Below are 25,271 nucleotides of genomic sequence, written 5' to 3' on the forward strand. Positions count from 1 at the left end.
GGACGATACAGATTGCACGTGGTTGTGGACTGGCTGCAGCATGGAAGAAAGCCAGGCTTTCCTGAAGAAAATAAGCAAGAATATTGCTAAAGATGGTAAATGACAATTATGGAATATGTGATTCTGGGATACAAGAGATACTAAATACACATTCTGGACTTTGATTGAAGCAGTATATTACACATAATGGGAAGAAAAAGCCTGACAGAAACACGAAGATAGCCGGTTGTGTTTCGGCAAATGGTACTGGTAGCATGATTTTAGTAACTTGTGCATCAGGCCTATTATTGCGATTCGTCTCAATGTAATCAGACCTATTATGAGCAATCATAGAATATTCGAATCTTGCTGTGGTCTTCATGAGAAGGAAACGATGGACAACCATATCAAATATGAAATAATCATTCAATCATTGACATTGCTTTGCAAAACGAAACTGCGTGTCAATGCTAACTCGTTAGCCCTAGAAAAAAATCAGCCTTCTTTTTTCTTCTCGTTCGCTTACAGAAAATCAGTCAGTGTCATAATTTTATTAGACGATTTTACTTTAAGACTTCTTATAAGAGTTAAGACACTGATAATGTCAAAGTCGAGTCTTTTTTCAAGAAGTCTACCACTGATGTAACGAGGAAAAATACGGACAAAATCTTGATTGAATTTAGTAAAACTAATATCCGGAAACATTCCTTTTCTAACAGAGTTGCACCATCATGGAACACACTGTCTGATGTTGTTAAAAAGGCACAAACTATTAACACTTTCAAAATCTGCTGGACATACAAAAACTTGTGACTGAGTCACTTTATTTGTACGATAATTGATATTGAGTAAATACGACTTTGAGCATGTTAATATGATTGACCTGCAACAAATTTGATATGAGATGGGACGCGAAAAATGCCGTGAGGCTTATGGATACCAATCCAGTCCCTAACCACTACTACTAGTACTACTATGGTAACGGTTACAGTGCGTCTGCCACACTTCTTGCTTTTTATTTTCTTGGATGCAGCACTTCAGTGTACAACCTTACTAACTTAACTAAGTTCGAATCCCATTCCTCACTTGACTTGGTTTTACTGTGATGGGTACGGTACGTTGAAACGCTTCTTTACAGGAGAACAAATTTGCAATGCAGAAACGTTCAATGTTGCAGACATAGCTAATTTAGGTGGGGAGCGATGTTAGCATCTGATTTTAGTTTCATTCTATGATCTATATATAACAAACTAGAATGAATACCCGCTTCGCCGGGTAGCCGGCTTCGCCGGGAAGAAGTACTTAGAGCCGTACGCCGGCTTCGCCAGGTCCGAACTATGGACCCGCCAAGCTTAGGTCCCTCCCAGATTCGTGGAATGGGAACAGCACGAATATGATTCAGTGGCCATAATGCCATTCCTGACCATATCGAGTCCCATCCTTGTCGACGAATGTAACCGTGTTAATCACCTTTGGAGGCGAACTCCACTCAAACAGGACTGAGCAAGTTATGGCTTCTCAAAGGAAGGCCAGTACATAAAATTACACAAAAGCCGCCAGACCACATCACAAACAGAACTGAAGAATGCACAGGTGTTGCTTACATAGAGACACACACACTTACACACACACACACACAAACACAGAGAAGCCGTATCTATAGAGAGATAGATGACAGTGTATTTTTCGCGTGGCTATAAATTGATTCGACCTTTGCACTTTTACAGTGAGGATAATTTACGGGTCCAATTTACGTTCTGTACACTGCGTTGACCTTCTAAAAATAGGTAACAGTAACAGAACGCCGGGAATATCCGAAGACGCTCAGCGCAGTGGACAGCGCAGTGTAGTAACTTACAACTGAACGGGAAAGCCACACGAAGGAAGGGAGATAAACGCCAAACACTGGAGAAGATAAGGAAGAGTTACTTATAATGGTGAAATGAACCCAAAAACGAAAATGAGTTCAGCGCTGCGCGCTGAGAGCACGTGTTGAAATATCTCATCGATGATATTGTGTCCGGGGTGTAGCTGAATACGGTGTCCAAATTTGAAAAAGATCCACCGAGAACTTTGGCGTTGTGATGTGGTGTAGCGGCTATGGTGTGTCGGTATGGGGGCCCGGGTAAGCTGAGGTGGAACCAAAATAGCTGAGGTGGAACCAAAATCGGTTCCGCGCTGCGCGCTGAGAGCACGTGTTGAAATATCGACCAGGTTGTGTCGTGTCCCGGGTCTACTTGAATATGCCCACCAAATTTGAAGCAGATCCATCGAGAACTTTGGCCGTGCATCGCGCACAGACAGATACACACACACACACACAGACACACAGACACACAGACACTAGTCGTATATATATATAGAAGCAAGAGAAACTAGATTTTATTCAGAACTCCCAGGTCTGTCACACTCACAATCAGGATTCAGGCAATAAAGGCCAAAGCTAGACCTTGGATGCAAAGTAAATCAAGGCAAGGCAGCTACCAGATAAAAAGGAAAAAAAAGTAGCTTGTCAATATTTTTCAGCCAGCAAAAGTAGTGTACAAAATATCTTTAATTACTGTCACATTGGGGCTCACATCCATGTCGGACATCGGACATACACGAATATTTTTTCCAAATGTCCTAGATACATTTCGTCATTTGTCATGCAAGAGGACATATATGTCCTGTTGTTTTTGTCACAAAGTGGTCATTGTCGGATTATGCTTTTATTTGGTCCAGACATTGTCAGTACTTTCCAATTTACAGTAGTTTGATTTGCTATTTTATCGATGTTTTGCGAAGCGATGTGTCTCTCAAAGCAGACGAAACTTGGGGAAACTTTATGTGCTTTTTTATAGAGAAGAGCTTCCAAGGGTCGCAACTCTGAATGCTCCGCGGAGCCGGTTGACCGTTGCCTCCCTTCGCGGTTTTTTTCTTCCGAAAAAGCAACAGAAAAGTTGTTTTCGCCAAAACGAAAATTTATGCCCGAAAAAAAAGTCCTATTGATTTATTTTTGTTCAGGACAAAATTAATGTCCTATCACTTTTGCATATGGATGTGTTCATGACTGAATGCGTAAGCACAATGCAAGGAATGGCCAGAGAGGTATGTGGGAGGTGTGTTTATAACCTGCCCTGTTATATAGTGCTATATGTCTTAGGCCAAAAAAAAAAATAGGTCTGTTTACGGTAACCCGACCGACCCTATTTTTTTCGCGCGACCCTAGACTTTTTTTGGCATTTGGGAAAAAAAAGAAAAGAAAAAAATCTTGTTTTTTGGCAAAATAACGTAAAAATATGGTTTTTTGGAAAGAAAAAAAAATCCCGACCTACCGACCCTATTTTTTGGGCCTATGTTACCGTAAACAGACCTATTTTTTTTTTTTTGCCTTATGTAAAAACAATGTCCTGTTTGTATTATTGTTATGTACCACGCCTGAATTTCTCTGAGATAATAAAGTATTCTTATTCTTATTCTTATTGTCCAGGACATTTGTCCTATGCCACCTCATGGATGTGAGCCCCTGCTGTCAGATGATTATCAATTATTATTATTATTATTAAGGAGATTTCTATAGCGCATAAGCACACGCAAACATCCATTAAACTTGTGTATTTCCAGAGCCATCCATCTCCAGAAAAGAGATCATAGGATACTACCATCACTTTATTCAGGACCTGCCGGATACAGACCTCAGGGCTACTCTTGTGGGAAACAAGAAAGAATGTTGTGCATTCTTCATCAGGTAAGATACATTTGTTCTTCAAAATAGACCATTTTTGAGTCACTTGAGAAAAAGTGACTCTATGTAATCGGTCAGTGTTAGTCTGTCCGGCCGTCCGTAGACACCACCTTAACGTTGGACTTTTCTCGGAAACTATCAAAGCGATCGGGCTCATATTTTGTTTAGTCGTGACCTCCAATGACCTCTACACTTTAACGATGGTTTCGTTGACCTTTGACCTTTTTCAAGGTCACAGGTCAGCGTCAAAGGAAAAATTAGACATTTTATATCTTTTCTCGGAAACTATCAAAGCGATCGGGCTCATATTTTGTTTAGTCGTGACCTCCAATGACCTCTACACTTTAACGATGGTTTCGTTGACCTTTGACCTTTTTCAAGGTCACAGGTCAGCGTCAAAGGAAAAATTAGACATTTTATATCTTTGACAAAGTTCATCGGATGTGATTGAAACTTTGTAGGATTATTCTTTACATCAAAGTATTTACAATTACATCTGTAGCCTTTTACGAACGTTATCAGAAAAACAAGGGAGATAACTAGCCTTTTCTGTTCGGCAACACACAACTTAACGTTGGGCTTTTCTCGGAAACTATAAAAGTGACCGGGCTCAAATTTTATGTGAACGTGACTCATTGTGTTGTGAATAGCAATTTCTTCCTGTCCATCTGATGCCTCATATAATATTCAGAACTGCGAAAGTGACTCGATCGAGCGTTTGCTCTTCTTGTTTTAAATAACTCTGTTGTGTTTGTATAGGTTGTGGATGAGTGAATACCCTTGCCAAAACCACTGACATTGTGACAAACACCAGCAGGGGTGTACCTTAACTTTTTTTGCTACCGGCCAGGGGGGCCGGTAAGTCAAAAATTGAACCGGCCCCCCCAAATCCCAACCGGCCCCCAACTTGCCGGGATTTCTTACAACCGCCCCAGCGGCTCGTCGCTTGCTAACCACATACACAAAAGACGTACATTCATACTTATAATGCATACATGTGGATTTGCACTACTAATAACTACCACAAACACACAGAAAACTTGATGACTAAAATGCTATGTTTTAATATAATGATAATTAACCTTGTTTTAATAAAGAATTTAAAATAAAAGCCGCCACAAAGAAACAAGAAATCAAAACCACATTCACACCCTGTCACACAATCACACACTAAACCTCACTAAAAGTTACCCCCTTTATGTACCCCAACCACACAATTTACAAAGTAATTTACTATGGAACTTTACTTACCACATAAACACACACTACAAAAGAGTAAATCAGCATTTTTTTTAATTTAAATTATGTTTTTTGTTGTATAAAACCAAGTATAAAAAACTGACTACAAACAAAACATTTTTCTAAGTTGCTTTCTTGTTTTGTTTCTTTTTCTTTATGTCTGTGTTATTAATATTACTGTAAAAGTTGCATACCAGCCAAATTTACCACAGCTTAAGTCATAAATAATCAAAAGCATTACATTTCATTTCTATTTCCTAATGAAAACAAACAGATGTTCAGATTTCCTGATCCTAGAATTGTTCACAGGTGATCTTTATGCTTTTGATTCAGCAGAGTTGCATCCCTTGTCCTATTGTTGAAGGTCTGTCTTTTCTTCTTTATATAGTGGATCTGGGTGGTTTTTTTTACTTCCTTAGTTGAAGGGAAATAATTGACAGCAGTAGTACTGTCACTACTTGTACTAAGTTGGTCAGCAAAGCTGGTGTTAACATATTTGGGAAAACGGTCTCAATGAGTATCCCTGCAGTCAATGACATAATTATATACATTTCCCAGAAACTGGATCAGTGGTACATAGCAGGCACATCAAAGGAAAAATACAGAGGGCTAGGGGGAATATGTTTGCTCTGGATGGGCGGTCAGATCAAAGGCAGATGCATTGTAAAAGCTGGTTGGCCTTGAGACCTGGGTCCAATGACCGTTACTTGCAATCTGAACACAGCTGCCTGTTGAGACACTGACCTTCTTACTCGGGGTCAATGACCGAGTTTTTATCTGAGAGGAAACTGTTTTACAACATGTGAAAGTCTCTGAAGGATTGGTGAGCGCAGGATAAGATCAGAGAGGGGGTGAAGTGAATAGCGCAAAGAGGGGGGGTTTAACTATTTTGACTGCTGATGCAATCGCCAGCGGCTCGTGGCACTGGAGGGGTGATGACACGGTCAAGTGAGGCGGAGGGGGGTAGCTGTCTAGCCAATGTGTCTGACATTGATTGATGGTAGTCCTGAGTCCTCAAAGTGGGGCCTTCCATGGGGGAATGAGTGGGCAGTAGAGAAGTGACAGATTTTGAGATCGCCCGCAGAGATATTTGTTCGCCGGCCGTTCCGATTGACTACGTTGCCTAACGACTTTGTACTTCAGCAAAATTTGAACTCGCCCGGCGGGCGATTTCAGAGGAATTTCGAACTCGCCCGACGCGATTTGAAGTCGCCGCGGGCGAGCGGGCGAGCGCCAAAACTCACCCCTGCACCAGTGTCCAAAGAAGGCTTTGAGTTTAAGAGCAACGGCAGACACATCTGCGATTCTGACAAGAAAAGACAGTGTGCTGAGAATAGAGCTCGAACAATGAGCTTTGATAGTGTAACTGACTCATAATGTCTGTTTTGCCCTCTTCGCGTGGATTGTGATATCAATCAAGAGAAGTGGATAAGGGAAACATGACCAACACTTTTGGGTTTATTTTTTATTTTTTTTGCCAATCTTAAACCTGTTAGTGTTAGTCATGTAACTTATCGGGGGGGGGGGGGGGGGGGGGGGGGGGGGGGGGGGACTACTCAGGTTCACAGACAATGAGACATACCCAAGGTAGATGAAGCGTGTGTGTGTGAAAAACAAACACAAAAATCCCAAGAATCAACAACTGATGGTCAACCAACCTTTTGATCCTGTTCCTTTAGATCAGCATTTATTTTTTTGTTGGCCCAATCATCTGCACACTCCTCTTGCAGTCCTGTATTTTGTGGTCGCTAGTGAATTTTCTGTCGTACTTACTAATACTTACTTACTGCCCGTTATGCCGGTTGGCATGTAGGGCAGCAAAGAATTTACAGTCTGTGTCTCCAAAAAGTATGTTTTCATCATTGAGATGTACTTGATAATTTCTGAATCGGGATGGAACAAAATATTTCTTGTCCTTGACTCCTTGGTATTCAAAAATTTTGATGGATTAGCATTTTGGAGATATCTGAGAACAGTCTCTTTTTTATTTGGGGGGGGAGGGGGGATTTTTCTACGTTTAGTGACATTTTCTGGTGTACATTTCAGATGTGTGAAGACAGCCGCTAGGAAGCTGTTGGCAAAGACCGCCCAGCAAAATGAGAAAAGTCCAAGTAAGGGAAGGACAAAAGCTGTCAAGAAAAAGACTGCACCGGCTCCACAAAGTGACGACGATGATGATGAAGAACCATCAGCTGAACCTGTTCAATCTGCTGGTAAGTTTTTACCAGAGGTACAGATTTTATGTCTCATCTGCTGACAGTGGTGGACTTTCTTTGGCAACACTAGTTTCAACTCTCTGGCCAAGTCCTGTTGTGGTAACTATACTTCCTTTTTAGAATGGACACATTGCTCTGGAGTATGCTGTTTTGTCATAAACTTTGTTCATATTGGTATGAGCTTGGTGTAGGTAAAAAGAAAAAAAAATTGGATTTAGTGTGTGTATTTTCACACTACAACCCACCCCCTACACACAGCCAAAACGTAGACTGTTTCTCGTCCGTAAGTAATACGTTTTTTTGAGTTTAATGTTCTCTTAATTTTTCTCTCTCTGAGTCTCTCTCTCTCTCTCTCTCTCTCCCTCTCTCTCTCTCTCTCTCTCTCTCTCTCTCTCTCTCTCTCTCTCTCTCTCTCTCTCTCTCTCTCTCTCTCTCTCTCTCTCTCTCTCTCTCTCTCTCTCTCTCTCTTTCTCTCTCTCTCTCTCTCGTTGCATTCCATACAATGTATTTCTGTATTTATTTTTGAGTCACTTGAGAAAAAGTGACTCTATGTAATCGGTCAGTGTTAGTCTGTCCGGCCGGCCGTCCGTAGACACCACCTTAACGTTGGACTTTTCTCGGAAACTATCAAAGCGATCGGGCTCATATTTTGTTTAGTCGTGACCTCCAATGACCTCTACACTTTAACGATGGTTTCGTTGACCTTTGACCTTTTTCAAGGTCACAGGTCAGCGTCAAAGGAAAAATTAGACATTTTATATCTTTGACAAAGTTCATCGGATGTGATTGAAACTTTGTAGGATTATTCTTTACATCAAAGTATTTACATCTGTAGCCTTTTACGAACGTTATCAGAAACACAAGGGAGATAACTAGCCTTTTCTGTTCGGCAACACACAACTTAACGTTGGGCTTTTCTCGGAAACTATAAAAGTGACCGGGCTCAAATTTTATGTGAACGTGACTCATTGTGTTGTGAATAGCAATTTCTTCCTGTCCATCTGATGCCTCATATAATATTCAGAACTGCGAAAGTGACTCGATCGAGCGTTTGCTCTTCTTGTGTAATAAAGTTCTGAGTCTCTCTCTCTCTCTCTCTCTCTCTCTCTCTCTCTCTCTCTCTCTCTCTCTCTCTCTCTCTCTCTCTCTCTCTCTCTCTCTCTCCCATCTGTCAGCTTTTTTTTCTTTGGAGGGGGCTGGGTCTAATTTTGTTGCTTTACAGATCTTCTATTGGAAGCCAGCACTTGGAAATGGTTACCTATAGACTGTCATCTGTTTCTGATTATTCTCGTGTGTGTTGATTGTGGCCGTAACAGATGCAGTGAGACAGCAGATCATTGAGCTGTTGAGGTGTGGTAAAGGCGCCGATGAGGTTGAACAGCTGATTCAAGACCTATGGGTAAGCTGTCCTCCTCCTCCCCCCCCCCCCCCCCCTGTTACAGATCTATACTCGACATGAGAAACAAAGGGAAGTAAGTGCTCTAAATGCATGTGTGACCTGTGTGACATGTGCAATAGAGTGAGAGTTATGCGGAACCGATCTCCTGAAACCTGAAAGAATAAGAAGCATTGAAATGAACAAGCGACTTTCATTGTCATAGCTGTCCTACGATTATAATTTTGTTTATCAATTTGGCTTGAAGCATATTTAGACTGATAATGATGATGGTACTGATGGCAATGTAATTTTGTTTATCAATTTGGCTTGAAGCATATTTAGACTGATAATGATGATGGTATGAAGCATATTTAGACTGATAATGATGATGATATGAAGCATATTTAGACTGATAATGATGATGGTACTGATGGCAATGTAATTTTTGCATTTTTTGTTGTGGAGTAGGTGGGGATTGCATCTCCAAAAATCGTAAGAGCAGCTTACGTTAGTGCAACCTGAAACATTCAGATCTTGATTGTGATAATGATGGGATCATGATTCTGTTAATGATGACAGAAATATCTTTGACACTGCTCACCGTGTGGTAAGTGGAGGAAAACAAACTAAGATTGACAAAGACCAACACTTTGACAGATACAGTAAGATCGTGTCTTGTTGACAACTGAACATTTTACTCTACTAATTGCGTTGCAGGTGCAAGAAGTCAAACTAAGATTGACGGAGAATGGCGCTGACTTGGACAGATACTGTCAGATGCTGATGATGACAGATGGCGTTGCTGATCTTCGTACTTTGAAGAACATCATGCTTCTTCGGTTCAAGTGGGTGTTGAGATTTGGTCATCTTTGAGTTTAACCCTCTCTCTCTCTCTCTCTCTCTCTCTCTCTCTCTCTCTCTCTCTCTCTCTCTCTCTCTCTCTCTCTCTCTCTCTCTCTCTCTCTCTCTCTCTCTCTCTCTCTCTCTCTCTCTCTCTCTCTCTCTCTCTCTCTCTCTCTCTCTCTCTCTCTCTCTCTCTCTCTCTCTCTCTCTCTCTCTCTCTCACTTTGATATTCATAATGCATTTTGAAATGTCTTTTTAATTTTTTGACATGTTAATTATATAAATTGTATTGTAATTAACTTAACTTCTATTTCTTCTTGTTATTAATCGAGTTACCCTCAATGGGCGAGGGCCGGACGAAAAAGCATGTATACTTTGCTTATTCTGTTACCCTCGATAAATAAATAAAGTTCAAAGTTCTCTCTCACTCTCTCTCACTCTCACTCTCTCTCTCTCTCTCTCTCTCTCTCTCTCTGCCTCTCCTTGGTCTTTTTGTCTTCCTCCCTAACTGACAATGATTTTTCTTCTGATTGTGCTTGCGCTGCCTTGATGTGTGTTGTCAGTTTCGCTGATGCATTTTTTCTTTCTATTCACTTGGCCTGCTCATCTACCTTTCTCTATGCTGTCTTGCAGTGTTTATCAGCTTTCAAATTAATACAACTGTTGAGGTTGCCAGAATGAAATTTTTTTTTATTTATCTTATTGCCTTGTCTGTTGCAGTACCTTGAGAGACGATGCTGAAGAAATCATAGCCCGAAAGATGAAAAAAAGGTAAGTGTGTTTTTTCCCCCTCAGTCAGTCCAAATTCTCCGGCATGGCTTGTCCTGGTTCTCAACACCCTGTGTGCTTCTTACCACCAAACCAGGCATGGGAATTGTCCGCAGAAAGGTAAATTTACACCGAATTTTTTTTGGTTCCGCCGAAAAAGCAAAAGTGTCCACCGAAAAAATAAATGGGGGAGGCAAAATTGGTTCTGAAAACTGAATATAATGGCAAACTTGGAGCTCAGATGAGTCCAAATTGCACAATTTGGGTTCTTTGGAGAACCATTTCTCCGGGGGGGGGGGGGGGGGGCATGCCCCCGGACCCCCCCCCCCCCCCCCCCCCCCCAGTGAGGCTAGGCGCATCGCTCTGTCGACTTTGATATTACTTACACATTTTCAGCCTTTTTTACTTTTTTCAATTCCCATGCCTGCAAACATCGGAAGAGGGACTTCGGGTAAAATGTGGAAAGCAATCTTATATAAAGTCCATAGGAGATCCAAAGGGTTGCCATTTTAACCCTTGCCTTTCTCAAGATTTTGAAGTGTTGAAAGCTGACAGATACAGAATGATTGCTGTGCTGTGAAAGAACAAAGTTTTGATGTTGGTTTTGTTTTTTCACAGAGCTGGAAAGCGGCTGAAGGCGTTTAACAAGTTTCTGAAGATGTGCCATATTCGGAAAACCAGTTACCAACAGGTTAGAATTTTGCTTCTTTCATGCTGTGCGTGTGAGTGTGAGTTTGCCTCCACTTGGGAGAGGAAGAATGCAGTTTATGCTTTGAATAGATTATCCTGAAAATATTTGGAAATTAACATTCATAATTTTTTTATCACACATTGGTTTTCATTATTAAGTGAATTTGTATTAGTCTGATTAAAATGACAGTATTTTTTAAAATAGTTTAGCTTTTCTTTTTAACCCCTTCACTGCCCAGCACGTACTAGGTACGTGGTCATGTTTGGTTTGTCATACGCCCATACACGTACTAGGTTCGTGGCATTTACATCAGCACATTTCAGGACATTTGTGAAAACTAAATGGGAGGTAACCACTGTACAACATCTTGTAGGGGTTTAAACACAGTTCTTTCCCATTGACCGTTCAGATAAGTTAGTACCACGTGGTGAAAACTTTTTTATAAGTTTTTTCCGATCTATAAGATTCAAAATGGCGGCCGAAAGTCGGACATCAACTCGTAGACCTGTTTTCTAATGATATAGTGTTCTGGAAGCTCTACAAGAAGTGATTTATGGATTACCACAAAGAATACTGTTATGGGCTGTAATGTGAGTACCTGATGTTTGACACCAGTTTTAGCTGTGTTTTCTGCGGTTTTACGTGCTGCAGTGTGTGTGTGAAAGTTTGGAAACTGTAATTTTTGACAAAAATGGTCATATCGATTTTTACTATAACAATCACAAACAAAGTCCAATGATCATGTTATCACATAATAGCCAAGGGTGTAAGCAAACCACATGCCAAAGATCTAAGAGATATCTCAATAAATGATTGAGCAGTGAACAGATTAGTGAACCTACCGAAGAAAGCGAAATGTGCCCTGGCGCACAGCAATACCAAAATGCTGTTATACTGTGGCAGTGAAGGGGTTAAATGAACAAAATTCTGTTTAGCAGAAACCAAACACAGGGGTATTTTTTAATGGGATCTGTTTCATTTTACTACATGATGTATTTTTGCATATTAAATATTTGCACGTTACATATTAAATATTCCTCCATGCACTGTAACCAAGTCTTGATTTGGTTGCAGGAATCTGAAAGTTTTCCAACGTACGCTGATCTGGTGACGGGCTTGCTGTCCATCTATCTGGACTTGTTTATCACAGCTAACAGGTAACGCAGACATGCCCCCCCCCCTTCTTCAGCCTCATTCTCCTGCAACCTTATGTTGTCAAAATGAATACTTGCATTGGTCCCGCATCGCCATATCTGTTGAAGGCACATTAGAAAACAAACTAACCAACCAATCTCAACATCAATCTTTAAGAAACATTGATGTAGAGGGGAAAATTGAGTTAGTTGGTTCTTTGCATATATATGTGTTGATTTCTTTTTTTTTCTTTAGTTTTTTTCCTCCGTCAAGTTTGAATCTAAGAAGAAAAAATAATGTAGGTGAGACACACAATGTTGAAAAACAAAAGATCCAAGACAAAGACGGCACAATTTCAATGTCAATTTTTTTGGCAATAGTCTTCTTTCGGACAACATTCAGGGAAAGCAAAGTGATAAATTGCACTCACGCACGCACACACACACACACACAATCCTTTAGTTGTAAGAGAAGTATACATCTATGTCATGAATTATTATTATGAGGCGCGAACCTGTCAAGAATAGAATAGGCAACCGAGACTACTCGCGCATTACACGACGTAGCCAAGTGACGTATTCATGTGACGTATCCAAGTGTACTGACGTAAACTAAAATCGTTTCACGAGAGGGTCGTTTTCCGCAAGTCCACGGAACGAAGAACGCTTGGAAGAAAAGCCGTTCCCCTTCTTTGAAGGAACCCACGGTCCAATTGATTCATTCATCTTCCTCTTCCTCATGTTGCCGTAATTGTGGAGAGAGATGTAACCAGACTACTACTGCTATTAACTTGATGATGGTGTCTTGAGAAGAAGAGTGATGACCCAAACCAGGAGCGCGGTCTTCAAGACCAGTCAAGTGCTGCACGTCATCTCGAGTACCTTTTCAATGACATCGAGCTAAGTCAAAACTTCATAAACATTATGTGTATTCCTTTTGTTTTGATGTCCTCCAAGGGAAAGTTCTGAAGAACGTTTGCGGCAGCGGAGTCACGTTAGATTACCATGACAGAATTGAAATCCAGCAGCAATAGACATTTGATCAGAGTGTGCTGTGATGCAAGTAACATGACCTAGCTTGAACAGTGTGTGATACATTTAGTACGATACTGATATTTAGCAAAAATATAGACTAACCTGATTAATGTGTGCTGCATTGCAAGAATCTTATTAACACTATCCATGTATTAAATTATGTAAACCAATGTTGACCTTTCTCCGCTACTTCGAGAGCATGGGAAAGAGTGAAGGAAAGTAAAGTCCAGGCAGTACCTGTTTCTTTAGCTAATACGAAAAGGCGGCGTGTTTTCCTTCCATAAACTTCCTTTGGAAGGCGCACGCAGAAAGAAACAGGCTGACGAAAACTGACCTGTGACATATGGGGGCTTCGTCCGGGATTTTGTAACTCGTAATTTCAATTTGGCTTCCCCAAACAAATTTTCTTCAAACAAATTCCCTATTCGTTTTTCGTTTGTGTGTTCGTCCGTTCATGTTCATCATCGTATAAATCAACTTTTGTATTTATTCATGTTTATAGTTAGTTCATCATTTAACGATAACAGAGTCTGACGTGTGTGCTTCAGCACACGGGAATAATCCAAATGAAGAGTGACGCAAGGCTTTGACGTCACTATAATAATTCACGTAAAGCACTAATGTTATAGTAGTTTAGTTCCCCCTATTTGGCTGTGCTAAACAAAAAGCTATAACAGAAGACAGTGGACTAACACCCTGTCAGGCCATCCTGTGTCCCTTAGTCGACAAAATTTATAATATTGTTGGTCGCCGTGGGAGGTTGGTGGGCGAATTGGGTTATATACGAGGGATAGCACTCATCTTCGTCCAGAAGGACCGTGGAAGTGAAGTTGATTCTGCAGACAGTCACACTTCACAACGCCAAGAGTAAGGGTTAGGAAATTTAGATTATTGTCTATACAGCAGTAGATAAGTGAAGAATCTTATTTCGACTTACTGTGCGATAGAATCGAGTTGATATTGATATAGGCGAAAGGTCCACGTTGATGGAGCGCCGATGAGATATTAAAATGAAGTTCACTCGATAGAACGGTATATTGTTTGACATATACCAGAAGAACCATAAATTCTAGTGTTAGGTATCCGTGGTTATAAAAGGATATTAGAATGGTTCAGAGAAATCGTGTCATTGGGACACGTAACGTTTACTGAGGTAACGTTGAACGTTCATGAATTCAAGTAGCAAAGTGAGCTTCACTAAAGTAACACTTCATTCTATAGTGGGGGAGTTTTCTCTCTCTAGTAAATAGTGTGTGAAAAGCAGTTTAGTCAAATCGGTTTTTCAACCGAGCATCACGTATTTGCAGTTTGATTCAGTGAATATCTGTGTGTGAGTTAACGTAAAGGATATGCAAACATCCAAACACCCGAGTACTAGGGCGCATATAGCAAGAATGAACGCTGACCCGCAGAACCAGAATACGGCCGAGGCCGTAGTTTCAGATGTTGAAGGTGGTGACACATATGTCAACACCCAAGGAGAATCGAGCGATAATGATTCTCAGACGTTAGGCGCGCGTGTAACGACTTATGTATCCGCTGCGAGTAATGAACGTGCAGGTCCGATCCACCCTGTAAAATCCGGATTGGAGTGGACTCGCGAACTTTTGGCGATAGGACGAGAGTTAGGACTCGAAGGCAAAGACTTGCGGGAGTTTGTAGCTGAAGAACGCGCACGAGAGGAACGTGAACGTGAACGTGAAGTTCTCGAACGTGAACGTGAACGTGAAGTTCTCGAACGTGAACGAGAAGCCGATCGCGCGTTTCAGCTAGAACAGTTGAGGATACAAACGGAAGCACGCCGAGACAACGCCAACAATAACGCGTCGAGGCGTCGTGGGGATGACGACTTTATCCCAAAAATCCCTTTTCTTGATGACAAAGACGACATCGAGAGTTGGTTTGCACAATTTGAACATTATGCAACCGACTGTCATCTCGACGACGAACGCAAAGCTACGAGAATGGTGTATTTCCACAAGGACACACGTCACGATTTTGTCCCAATAAGGGAGAAGGCGCTCACGCAGTTCATGTTCGAAATGAATTTGATGAACAAGAAATCCCCGTACATCTTGACAAGCTGTGCAAGTCGTGCGAAAAGAAGGATTTCAAAGAGGAAGTGTTCATCAAGTTAGACGGCCGAATCGTAAAAGCATTACGCGATTCCGGGTGCTCAGGTATTATGGTCAGTGCCGACCTTATACCTGAAGAAAGGTACTTGGCAAAGAAAAAAGAAACTACTCTCGCAGAGAAGAAAACACGGAAATTGTGTCCCACGGCTGTGGCCCACATTGACTGTCCGTATTTTGATGCCAAAACCGAAGTGGTCATACTCGAAGATCCCATTTATCCTGTCCTCATAGGAAAATGGTATGGTGTAGGCCAGAACAAGAGGAAGACCCCTTTGTTTCCAGTACGTGACCCGAGTTGGTATCAAGGTGAGACCAACGCGACGGTCAGTACACGTAAGCAAGAGAAGGAGGAAAAAGAGCAGAATGAGAAACCTGTGCCGGGAACTAGGCATGATGACAGAAATACACACAAGATGTATTCCCCGCACGATCTCAAGAAGGCTCAGAATGATGATGAAACACTGGCAAAAGTACGCCAAATGGCTGTTTCAGGAGAATCATTCCACGGTGTGAAATATGTATACAAGAAAGAAATCTTGTACAGGACAACCCTCGACAAAACGGGGAGTGAATCTAGTAAAGTCGTTGTTCCCAAAGAAATGAGAAGCAAAGTGCTTTCTTTTGGGCACGACCACCCGATGACAAGTCATCTCGGGCAGAAGAAAACCACTGATAGAATCAGGTGTGAGTTCTGGTGGCCAGGTTTGGTCGGAGACATAAAACGTTACTGTCTCTCGTGTGACACATGCCAAAGAACAGCGCCAAAAGGCAGAACCAAGAAAGCACCTCAAGACAGTCTGGGGTTCTCACCCTTTGAAATGCGGTATGGCAAGACCATCAGAGGTCCCATGCAGGTTCTGCGTCGTGCATGGACTGATGAATCGGTCGAAGGTGAACAGAAGACGTCAGCAGAATACGTTGTCGACCTCAGAAACAGAATTGAAAAAAAAAAGAAGAAGCAGAAGAACACATCGCCGTAGTCATCGAGGAAGATGATACGATGAACGATGATATCTTCCGAATAGACACTCAGAAGATGATTCCTCTGCTGGAAACTACTCGTACAGAAGATGTCACAAGCGTGAACTTCTGTAAAGAATTGAGTAGAGAAAGAACAAAAGAGGCGAAAGCGATCTGTAGTGCATTCTCCAAGAATCTGACTGATGTACCGATTACTACCAACTTGGAGAAGTGCAGAATCGAACTTACAGAGAAGAAACCTGTGTTTGTTCGACCGAGACTCGTACCTCATGCGATGGTGAAAACGGTCGAAGACGAGATCGACGAGATGTTGAAGCTCAGGGTCATTGAACCGGCAAACTCACCGTACAATGCTCCAATCGTTTTTGTGAAGAAGAAAGGAGGTAAGAAATACCGGGTTGTGACAACCATGGAGCAGATTATTTAAGTCGCGCTTCATATTGTGACTAAATTTGGGAAATTCATTCTCAAGAAAGGGGCTGTCATGAATTATTATTATGAGGCGCGAACCTGTCAAGAATAGAATAGGCAACCGAGACTACTCGCGCATTACACGACGTAGCCAAGTGACGTATTCATGTGACGTATCCAAGTGTACTGACGTAAACTAAAATCGTTTCACGAGAGGGTCGTTTTCCGCAAGTCCACGGAACGAAGAACGCTTGGAAGAAAAGCCGTTCCCCTTCTTTGAAGGAACCCACGGTCCAATTGATTCATTCATCTTCCTCTTCCTCATGTTGCCGTAATTGTGGAGAGAGATGTAACCAGACTACTACTGCTATTAACTTGATGATGGTGTCTTGAGAAGAAGAGTGATGACCCAAACCAGGAGCGCGGTCTTCAAGACCAGTCAAGTGCTGCACGTCATCTCGAGTACCTTTTCAATGACATCGAGCTAAGTCAAAACTTCATAAACATTATGTGTATTCCTTTTGTTTTGATGTCCTCCAAGGGAAAGTTCTGAAGAACGTTTGCGGCAGCGGAGTCACGTTAGATTACCATGACAGAATTGAAATCCAGCAGCAATAGACATTTGATCAGAGTGTGCTGTGATGCAAGTAACATGACCTAGCTTGAACAGTGTGTGATACATTTAGTACGATACTGATATTTAGCAAAAATATAGACTAACCTGATTAATGTGTGCTGCATTGCAAGAATCTTATTAACACTATCCATGTATTAAATTATGTAAACCAATGTTGACCTTTCTCCGCTACTTCGAGAGCATGGGAAAGAGTGAAGGAAAGTAAAGTCCAGGCAGTACCTGTTTCTTTAGCTAATACGAAAAGGCGGCGTGTTTTCCTTCCATAAACTTCCTTTGGAAGGCGCACGCAGAAAGAAACAGGCTGACGAAAACTGACCTGTGACAATCTAGAATCTTTCGTTTACTCTTTATTTCTGAAACTTGACTGACCTGTTGTTATGGCATCTTTTCAGGGGTGAGGAAGTGAGCAGGAAGGTGCAGCGCTGTACCTGCAGCCTGGTGAAGCAACTGACCGCAGGCTTGGGAGAGAAGTCACTGGACACTGTCTTACAGATGACCGCTGCTGACAGTGACACGTCCACCTGTCTGTCTTCTCTCATGAGGTACCCTTGGACTTTCCACAAGAAATTCTTAGATTGAGAGGAGAGTTCGTGAGTTACATTTTCGAACAATCCAAGAATTTGAGAGTGTGATTTTCAGCAATTTGGGAAGTCTAATGTATATGGAAACCCTACTCAAAACGTTGAAGCTGATTTTCCGAGTTTTAAAAATCCCCAACTTTACTCTCTGTTTGCTTTTGTTTTTATATCTTGTATTATTATTTCTTGTTGTTGTCTTGTACTTTGTGTTGTTTTTTGTGTTTGAATGTTTTACATGAACAATTGTACATGTTCAGCAATCTTTTCGTGACGTTTGAATCAATCAATATGAAGCTTATATCGCGCGTATTCCGTGGGTACAGTTCTAAGCGCAAGGATTTATTTATTTTTTATTTGTATGCAATTTATATCGCGCACATATTCAAGGCGCAGGGATTTATTTATGCCGTGTGAGATGGAATTTTTTAACACAATACATCACGCATTCACATCGGCCAGCAGATCGCAGCCATTTCGGCGCATATCCTACTTTTCACGGCCTATTATTCCAAGTCACACGGGTATTTTGGTGGACATTTTTATCTATGCCTATACAATTTTGCCAGGAAAGACCCTTTTGTCAATCGTGGGATCTTTAACGTGCACACCCCAATGTAGTGTACACGAAGGAACCTCGGTTTTTCGTCTCATCCGAAAGACGTTTGAACAGAAACACTATCAGACTTACTATTCAAGTTTGACGTGATGAAGTACTTACCGCCCCAGTCTGATACATTATGACTGATAGGTTGTTCTGATGAAACATTTACCTCTTAACAGTCCTAAGTTCTAGTTGTGTGACTACTTACATTAAAGGATCCTCCTTTTCGCACATATACTGACTTATTCTTGGCCCAGCATATACTTTGCACACTCGGAATGAGGTCAGCTCTGTATTGTGAGCAAAATTTGATCGTCTTTCTGGAGTTTTCAACAAACATGTTTGCAAGTTTTTGTATGTGATTGGTATTGTGAAGTGTTGATAATTTTGTTTCTGATGTGCAGGTACCTGCTGAGAGAAAAACCGACGAAAGAGAGCCACACTCACTACCTGCGATATGTCCTGACCGTGTGTAAATGGCGCAATGTTCTGTCTGACCTTGACGACCTTGTCTTGGTGAGTTTTCTGTACTTTTCTTTTAGTAGTTGCTCAGGTTTGTTTTCTGCTTGTTTTTTGTTTTCCCCTTGAAGTTTGGTTATTGTTTGATTGGCACACAGCTGAGCTCTGTCTAGGTAGGTAAGTTTACTGAGGTAACATGAAATTGCGATCTAAAGAGGGGGGACTTACTGTAAATGTCCATTTATTAATGTGGCGTTATTCATGACGATGTTACAGGAGACACGCCTGGTGCGAGCTCCCAAAGGATTCCTAGGCTGGGCAGTGGAGTGGCAACCTCAGCTGGAGGGAGAGTTTCCTGACGATCGAAAGTTCAAGGGTCGCACCATCACGACCTTTCTTCTAGACGACGCAGATGAGGACATGCAGACGCTGCTGAGTGATGTATGTAAAAATTAAAAATTAAAAAATTACTTTTCAAACTGCTTGGAAAAGTTGTAGGTGCTGAAATAACACTTTTAAAAAAAGAGGTGACTTCTTCTTGATGTAGCTAAAAATTGATTATCAGTGCATCACTGTTTCCTGTGTTGGTTTAAAAGAAAGGCTGGGTGTTTGTTTGTTTTGTGTGTGTGTTTGTGAAGATGTTGAGCAAGAAAATGTAATCTCAGTTTGTCCATATTCTAATCAAAAGTATTCACCAGAATTTTGTTTTCACTTATCTCTGTAAGATTAAGTTTGTATGAAGATGTTTAGCAAGAAAATGTGATCTCATTGTTACCTTATTCTAATCAAAAGTGTTCACTTGAATATTGGTTTGAACAATACATGTGTTGATTTTTGTCTGTGTGGTTAATTGTTTTATGTAGGGTGTACATTTATATGTTCTATTCTGTATATGTTCTTTTGTAATGGGCCTAGAGGCATAGGTTAGGCACTTAAAAATGTCCACTTATTATTATTATTACTTAGCTTTGTAGGATTATTTTTTTTTTTTTTCCATGTCAACATGATATTCACTATTTCTGCCCCTTGTTTGTTTCAGGCAATTGCTAGTTGCGAGCGACAGACAGCGGCCGACCCTGATGCAGAAATGGAGGAGGAGGTACACATAGTTTCATTTTTATGTGCATGCATTGCCTGCTCTCTCTCTCTCTCTCTCTCTCTCTCTCTCTCTCTCTCTCTCTCTCTCTCTCTCTCTCTCTCTCTCTCTCTCTCTTGATTTGGTGTTAGTTTGTTTGGATTTTTATCTTATTTTTCTTGACTTATTTTTTTTTAAATAAAAAGTTGCTGTTGGTTGATGATTCTCAAATCAACCTTTCAAAGCAGATGACTGATGTTATATCAGTGGGAAAAGTTCAACAACAATTTCGCAAAAAAAAGTGTTCGGTTATTGCATAGCCCAGATTTTCATTCTGATAATATTCAAAAATACAATTTTTGTTTTTCTTTTTTTTAATCACATGGCATGATGGTGAAACAACATGGATTCTCTTTGCAGTCTTTGAGACAATGAGATGAATATTTTCATCAGAACCTGTATATTTTATTCTTCTGCAGGATCAGAGTGAGGAAGAAGAAGCACAGCCTGGAAAGAAGAAAAGAAAGAAAAAAAAGAAGAAAATCCATGGTGCTGCTGCTACCACGAAGGAAGATGATCTGGAAGCCACTGAGGACACGGAAGACGTTCTCTTCGCAGTCGACAGAGGGAGTGGAGTGGAAGGAAGAATCTCCAAAACTGCCAAGAAGCGAAAATCTGGGGACACTGTGGAAGTCTTTGATCTCAGCACCCTTGGAAATGCAGCAGAAAGCCCCGAGCCACAGGAAGACAACTCAGGCAGTCTGTTCTTGATTGACAGGGGGACCAAGAAAGGAGCTAGTGTCGGGGGTTCTGAGGGTAAAGGGACTACCAAAAGAAAGAAGAAAAAGAAAACAACAGGGGCCGGCGTGACGGACGACCAGGATGTTTCCGTTTCAAGAGAAAACAAGGACTCTGCTGACCAGAATGGATTTTTCGTGGACAGAGGAAACGGCACAGATGTCAGCATGACTGTCACTGGCGGTGAAGACGAACCCAAAAAGAAGAAGAAAAAGAAGACAGCAGATGGCAGCAACACCAGCAAGCAGGATACTACTGTTTCAATAGATAGTAATGATTCTGCGGATGAAGCTAGTTTTTACATCGACAGGGGAGAGAAGGCTGCCATTGTCAGCAGCTCTGAGAACGCAGGAGGAGCCAAGAAGAAGAAAAGGAAGAGGGCGCGAAAGTCAAACTCCTCAAGCGAACTGAACAAGCAGGATGACCAAGTTGCAAGTGGTGCTGATTCCACAGACGGTGATGGATTATCCAGCAAGGAAACGAAAGAGGACATATACTTGACTGAGAACGATAAATCAGCAGAGAATAAAACCCAAAATGGAAACGAAGTCGAAAGACAGGTGTCCATCATCAGCAGCAATGACATTGAAATCAGAGAGGTCACAACTGAAAAGGGTACCATCAGGTCAGAGCAGACAATAGAGGAGACTGAAGTAATACTGACATCTCAATCTGAAGGCAACGACACTCCCATGCAAGCAGACCTTACGGTGTCGTTCTCAGCCAGTACTGAAAGTGTGCACACAGAGAAAGCCAAAAGCCCCACCTTAACACCAAACTCAAGCCCTTTGAAGTCAAGACGTCGGACTGCATCTGAAAAGTTGGTTCTGTCAGACCAAGACTGTTCAGACCAGAACACGAGGGGGAGCAGAAAGAATTCAGAAAGTTCTCCTTCTAGTCAAAATCTATCGGAGAGCAGACGCAGGCGAACGGTGTCTGATAGCCATTCTTCCAAAGCAACAGCCCCTGATCTTAACCAAAGACAGGCAGCAGACGAAACATTGACAAAAGCTGATAACCTGCCAAGCCCTACGACAAAACAAAAAATGTCTATTGAGAAATCTACTCCAACTGCGCTTAGTATAAAGACTGTTAAACTTGTTTCTGAAACCAGCCAGTTTGGCAGCCCCTTCCTTGGCAAAATGGCAACGCTGAACATACATTCTCCGCTAAACAAGTCTCCATTGAAGTCTACTGATTCGGTGAAGACAGGTTTATCTCCAACCAAGTCTCCACTCAAGCTTTCTGAGTCGGAGGTTGCTATGGTGAAGCCAGGTTTATCTCCAACCAAGTCTCCACAAAAGTCCAACAATGCTGACGAGGCTGTTTCTCTGAAAACGCTTTCTTCTCCGAGGTCTCCGACCAAGTCAAGAGCCACTGCATCAATGTTCTTCACAGAGGAGGTCGTCCCAGGTTCAGACAGCGATGAGACTGATGACAGGCATCTGCTCAGTAACGAATCGATGGTCCCCAACTCGGTCTCAGAGGCAGAGAGTCAGAGTGAGATCGCTCTGGTTCCGGATCTTCACGTTCACTTGAAGCAGGATAGTTCAGAGGGTGCGACAAAAGAGAAGAGAACTTCAAACTCTGGCAGTGATGCTCCGCTGTCTTCCCCTTCTGCCAGAAGTGGTAAAAAGTCCAGGGCTTCTCTTCAGAGTCCGCAGACCGTGACTGACAATAAAAGTCCAGCTGGAACACCTACTGCGGATTCTCCTAGTGTAAAGAAAAGCCCCAATCAGAAGAGAAAGTGGGGTTCTCTTTCACCAGCGTCACCAGCTGAGACGGAGGAAGATCTGGTTAGTTCTTCAGGAGAAGTTGAGCAAGGCAAAAAGAAATCTGCCAAGAAGACTGGCCTGGCTTCACCTTTGTCCCAGAGAGAAGAGAAGCGATCAGAAGAAAGTCCCAAGAGTTCTATGCCACAAAAAACTCCTGAGACCAACAATAAGCCCAAGAAAAAATCAGTCAAGAGCACAACTCCCATTTCTAGGAGAACTAGAAGGCAGAGGAAATCTATGGCAGTTGGTACTCCCACCTCAGTCAAATCACCCAAGGCCACCCACTCAGAAGAAGAATCAAAAATGGAAAGAAGAAAAGCTAAATCTGCCAGTAAAAAGGCACGAAAAACGCAGGTTGAATCTCCTGAAAAGCATGCAGCAGAGTCGGGAGTAAGCAGCGGAGACCAGTCTTCACAATCTCAGCAAGATTATGACGTTGCAGCACCCAAAAGGTCCAGGAAAAGCCAAGTGATTGCATCGTCAGAAGACGCTGACAGCAGTGGGTCCAGGAAAAGCCAAGTGATTGCATCGTCAGAAGACGCTGACAGCAGTGGATCAGGGTCCACCACAAAAGCCACAAGAAGAAAGTCGGTCAGTCTACTCCACGACTTTCAGAAGAAGGCCTTGAAGTCGATGGTTTTAGACCCCAAAGCCGCAGAATCCCCCAAATCCAGAAAGAAGTCTTCAAAGGAAGGGCCTGAAAGTCCTAAGAGTTTCACCAAACTGAAGGAGCTGTCGGAGAGTCCATTACCTTCATCACCGAGAGCTGAACCAGAAAGAGCAAGGAAGACTTCAGGAGCAGAGGAGTCTGAGGAGAGAAGAGAGAAGAAATGGGAGAGCAGATCTCCCGGAAAGAAGAGCCCCTCCTCAGCCCAGGAGTCTGAAGGTCACGAGATTAAGACCAGGTCCAAGAAGAAAGGTGGGTCTTGCTGCAATGCTAGAGAAATTCAAGTTTTACGCCCTCGGGGTAAAGCTATCGGGGGTATGTTCCTGGGTTTTTAACCTGACTTTAGATGAGATACACAAGTGTATGTGTGTTTGTATCAGCGATCTGCACTAATGCTTAAGTCAGTTTAAATTTATATCTTTATGATACATAATTTGACCACATTTCTGTGACTTACTCTTACAATGTGACCAATAAGGGGGGGGGGGGGGGGGGGGGGGGTATGTAGAGAGATAGGAAAGACAAGGTGAGAAGCCATGTAAACGTTTGTCGACCTATCATCTCTGGGTTTGCGAGGGATATCAATAGTAGTAAGCACCTTTTTGACCTGAACTGAAATTTCTCTTTACTTTAATGGGCGGTTCTGGTGAGGTTATGCCCCCTCTTTCTTTCGGTTGGTAACTGGCGCCACCTCGCGGCAAGATCACACGAAGAAGGGGGAAAAAATTGCATTGGTCCCAAATAGCACATTGGTTTGGTAACAGTTCGTGTGTAAGTCGTGCATTTTATACGGTAAACACACAATGGTTGGTTCTGGTGAGGTTTGAGGTTATGCCCCTTTGAGGTTATGCCCCTTTGAGGTTATGCCCCTTTGAGGTTATGCCCCTTTGAGGTTATGCCCCTGCTTTCTTTCGGCTGGTAACTGGCACCACCTTGTGGCAAGATCACAGGAGTTGTCTCGCGTTATCACCCCAGAAGCGCTCAGTGATAGGGAGGGGGGAGTGGCAAGGACAGGGAGAGTGATTGGCACTTGAATGCTCTCAGACTTTTGAACAGCTGAATGCTCTGTTTCAGGCTACTATCTACGAAAAAGTGTCAAGTTCTAATGAATACAAGCCAGGTACCGAAGGACATGTGAAACTGTTGCTATATCGGATGACTTCGCCACCGGAAACTGTTGCTATATCGGATGACTTCGCCACCGGAAACTGTTACTATATCGGATGACTTCGCCACCGGAAACGTTCTCTGTTGGACCATATGACGGAAGGATGCATGTGGTTTCTGTGATAATCATGAGTAATTTTTCCCCATGCCAGGGATGCTGTGTCTCTCTCTTCTGTTTCTAACTCTGTAAGTCTGTAAGTGTTTCTCTCTCTCTCTCTCTCTCTCTCTCTCTCTCTCAATAAATTACCCTTGATAAATCAAGTTCAATTCAATTCTCTCTCTAAATAAATAAATAAATTACCCTTGATAAATAAAATTCAATTCTCTCTCTCTCTCTCTCTCTCTCTCTCTCTCTCTCTCTCTCTCTCTCTCTCTCTCTCTCTCTAAATAAATAAATAAATGAATTACCCTTGATAAATAAAGTTCAATTCTCTATTCTCTAAATAAATAAATAAATTACCCTTGATAAATAAAGTTCAATTCTCTCTCACTCTCTCTCTCTTAATAAATAAATTACCCTTGATAAATAAAGTTCAATTCTCTCTCGAGATAAATAAATTACCCTTGATAAATAAAGTTCAATTCTCTGTCTCTCTCGCGCTATCCCCCCACCTTCAACCCCCCCCCCCCCCCCCCCCCCCCCCCCCCTTCCAGCTGGCTTGCAAACTGATTATTTACAAGTTCTTGTTAATTTTGATGATTATAAGTCCTCCATGCATATTGTGCTTGAAAGTGAAAGGTTGCAGACAATGTTAATCGTAAAGAGCTATGCTAACATGTAAATGGATCACTGTAAAAACAAAATGCTGTTGTGTTAACTTTATTGATTGTCTTTCAGTAAAATCAATGTGCAGGAGAGAAAATCATGTCAATGAAACAAAAATAAATGCTTAAGTTTCAACATCTGTGTGTGTGTGTGTGTGTGTGTGTGATAGAGAGAGAAAGGGGGTGTGTGATGGAAAGAGAGGGAGATTGTG

The 25,271-nt window shown here is 41.9% G+C and overlaps 1 protein-coding gene and 1 non-coding gene across 3 annotated transcripts; both read left to right on the top strand.

Annotated features, from left to right (window-relative positions):
- LOC138976641 (uncharacterized) lies at window positions 1-25,195 on the top strand. 2 transcript variants are annotated; one of them, XM_070349511.1, is made up of 15 exons: window positions 1-95; window positions 3,586-3,709; window positions 6,992-7,158; window positions 8,478-8,560; window positions 9,257-9,384; window positions 10,104-10,154; window positions 10,770-10,842; window positions 11,917-11,999; window positions 17,567-17,716; window positions 18,758-18,869; window positions 19,089-19,253; window positions 19,852-19,911; window positions 20,367-23,379; window positions 24,202-24,273; window positions 24,342-25,195. In XM_070349511.1, the coding sequence occupies exons 1-14, from the start codon at window positions 41-43 to the stop codon at window positions 24,231-24,233; spliced, it is 4,296 nt and encodes a 1,431-aa protein (XP_070205612.1). In that variant the 5' UTR covers window positions 1-40; the 3' UTR covers window positions 24,234-24,273; window positions 24,342-25,195. The 2 variants fall into 2 exon arrangements, with proteins under 2 accessions (XP_070205612.1, XP_070205611.1); XM_070349510.1 differs by having other exon boundaries at window positions 24,202-25,195.
- LOC138977695 (small nucleolar RNA SNORD31) lies at window positions 18,448-18,516 on the top strand. Its single transcript, XR_011459475.1, has one exon. It is a non-coding gene; the product is annotated as a small nucleolar RNA SNORD31 (small nucleolar RNA).
- Window positions 25,196-25,271: the final 76 nt, after the last annotated feature.

Source organism: Littorina saxatilis, linkage group LG9 (genome assembly GCF_037325665.1).
Source record: "Littorina saxatilis isolate snail1 linkage group LG9, US_GU_Lsax_2.0, whole genome shotgun sequence".
NCBI lineage: Eukaryota > Metazoa > Mollusca > Gastropoda > Littorinimorpha > Littorinidae > Littorina > Littorina saxatilis.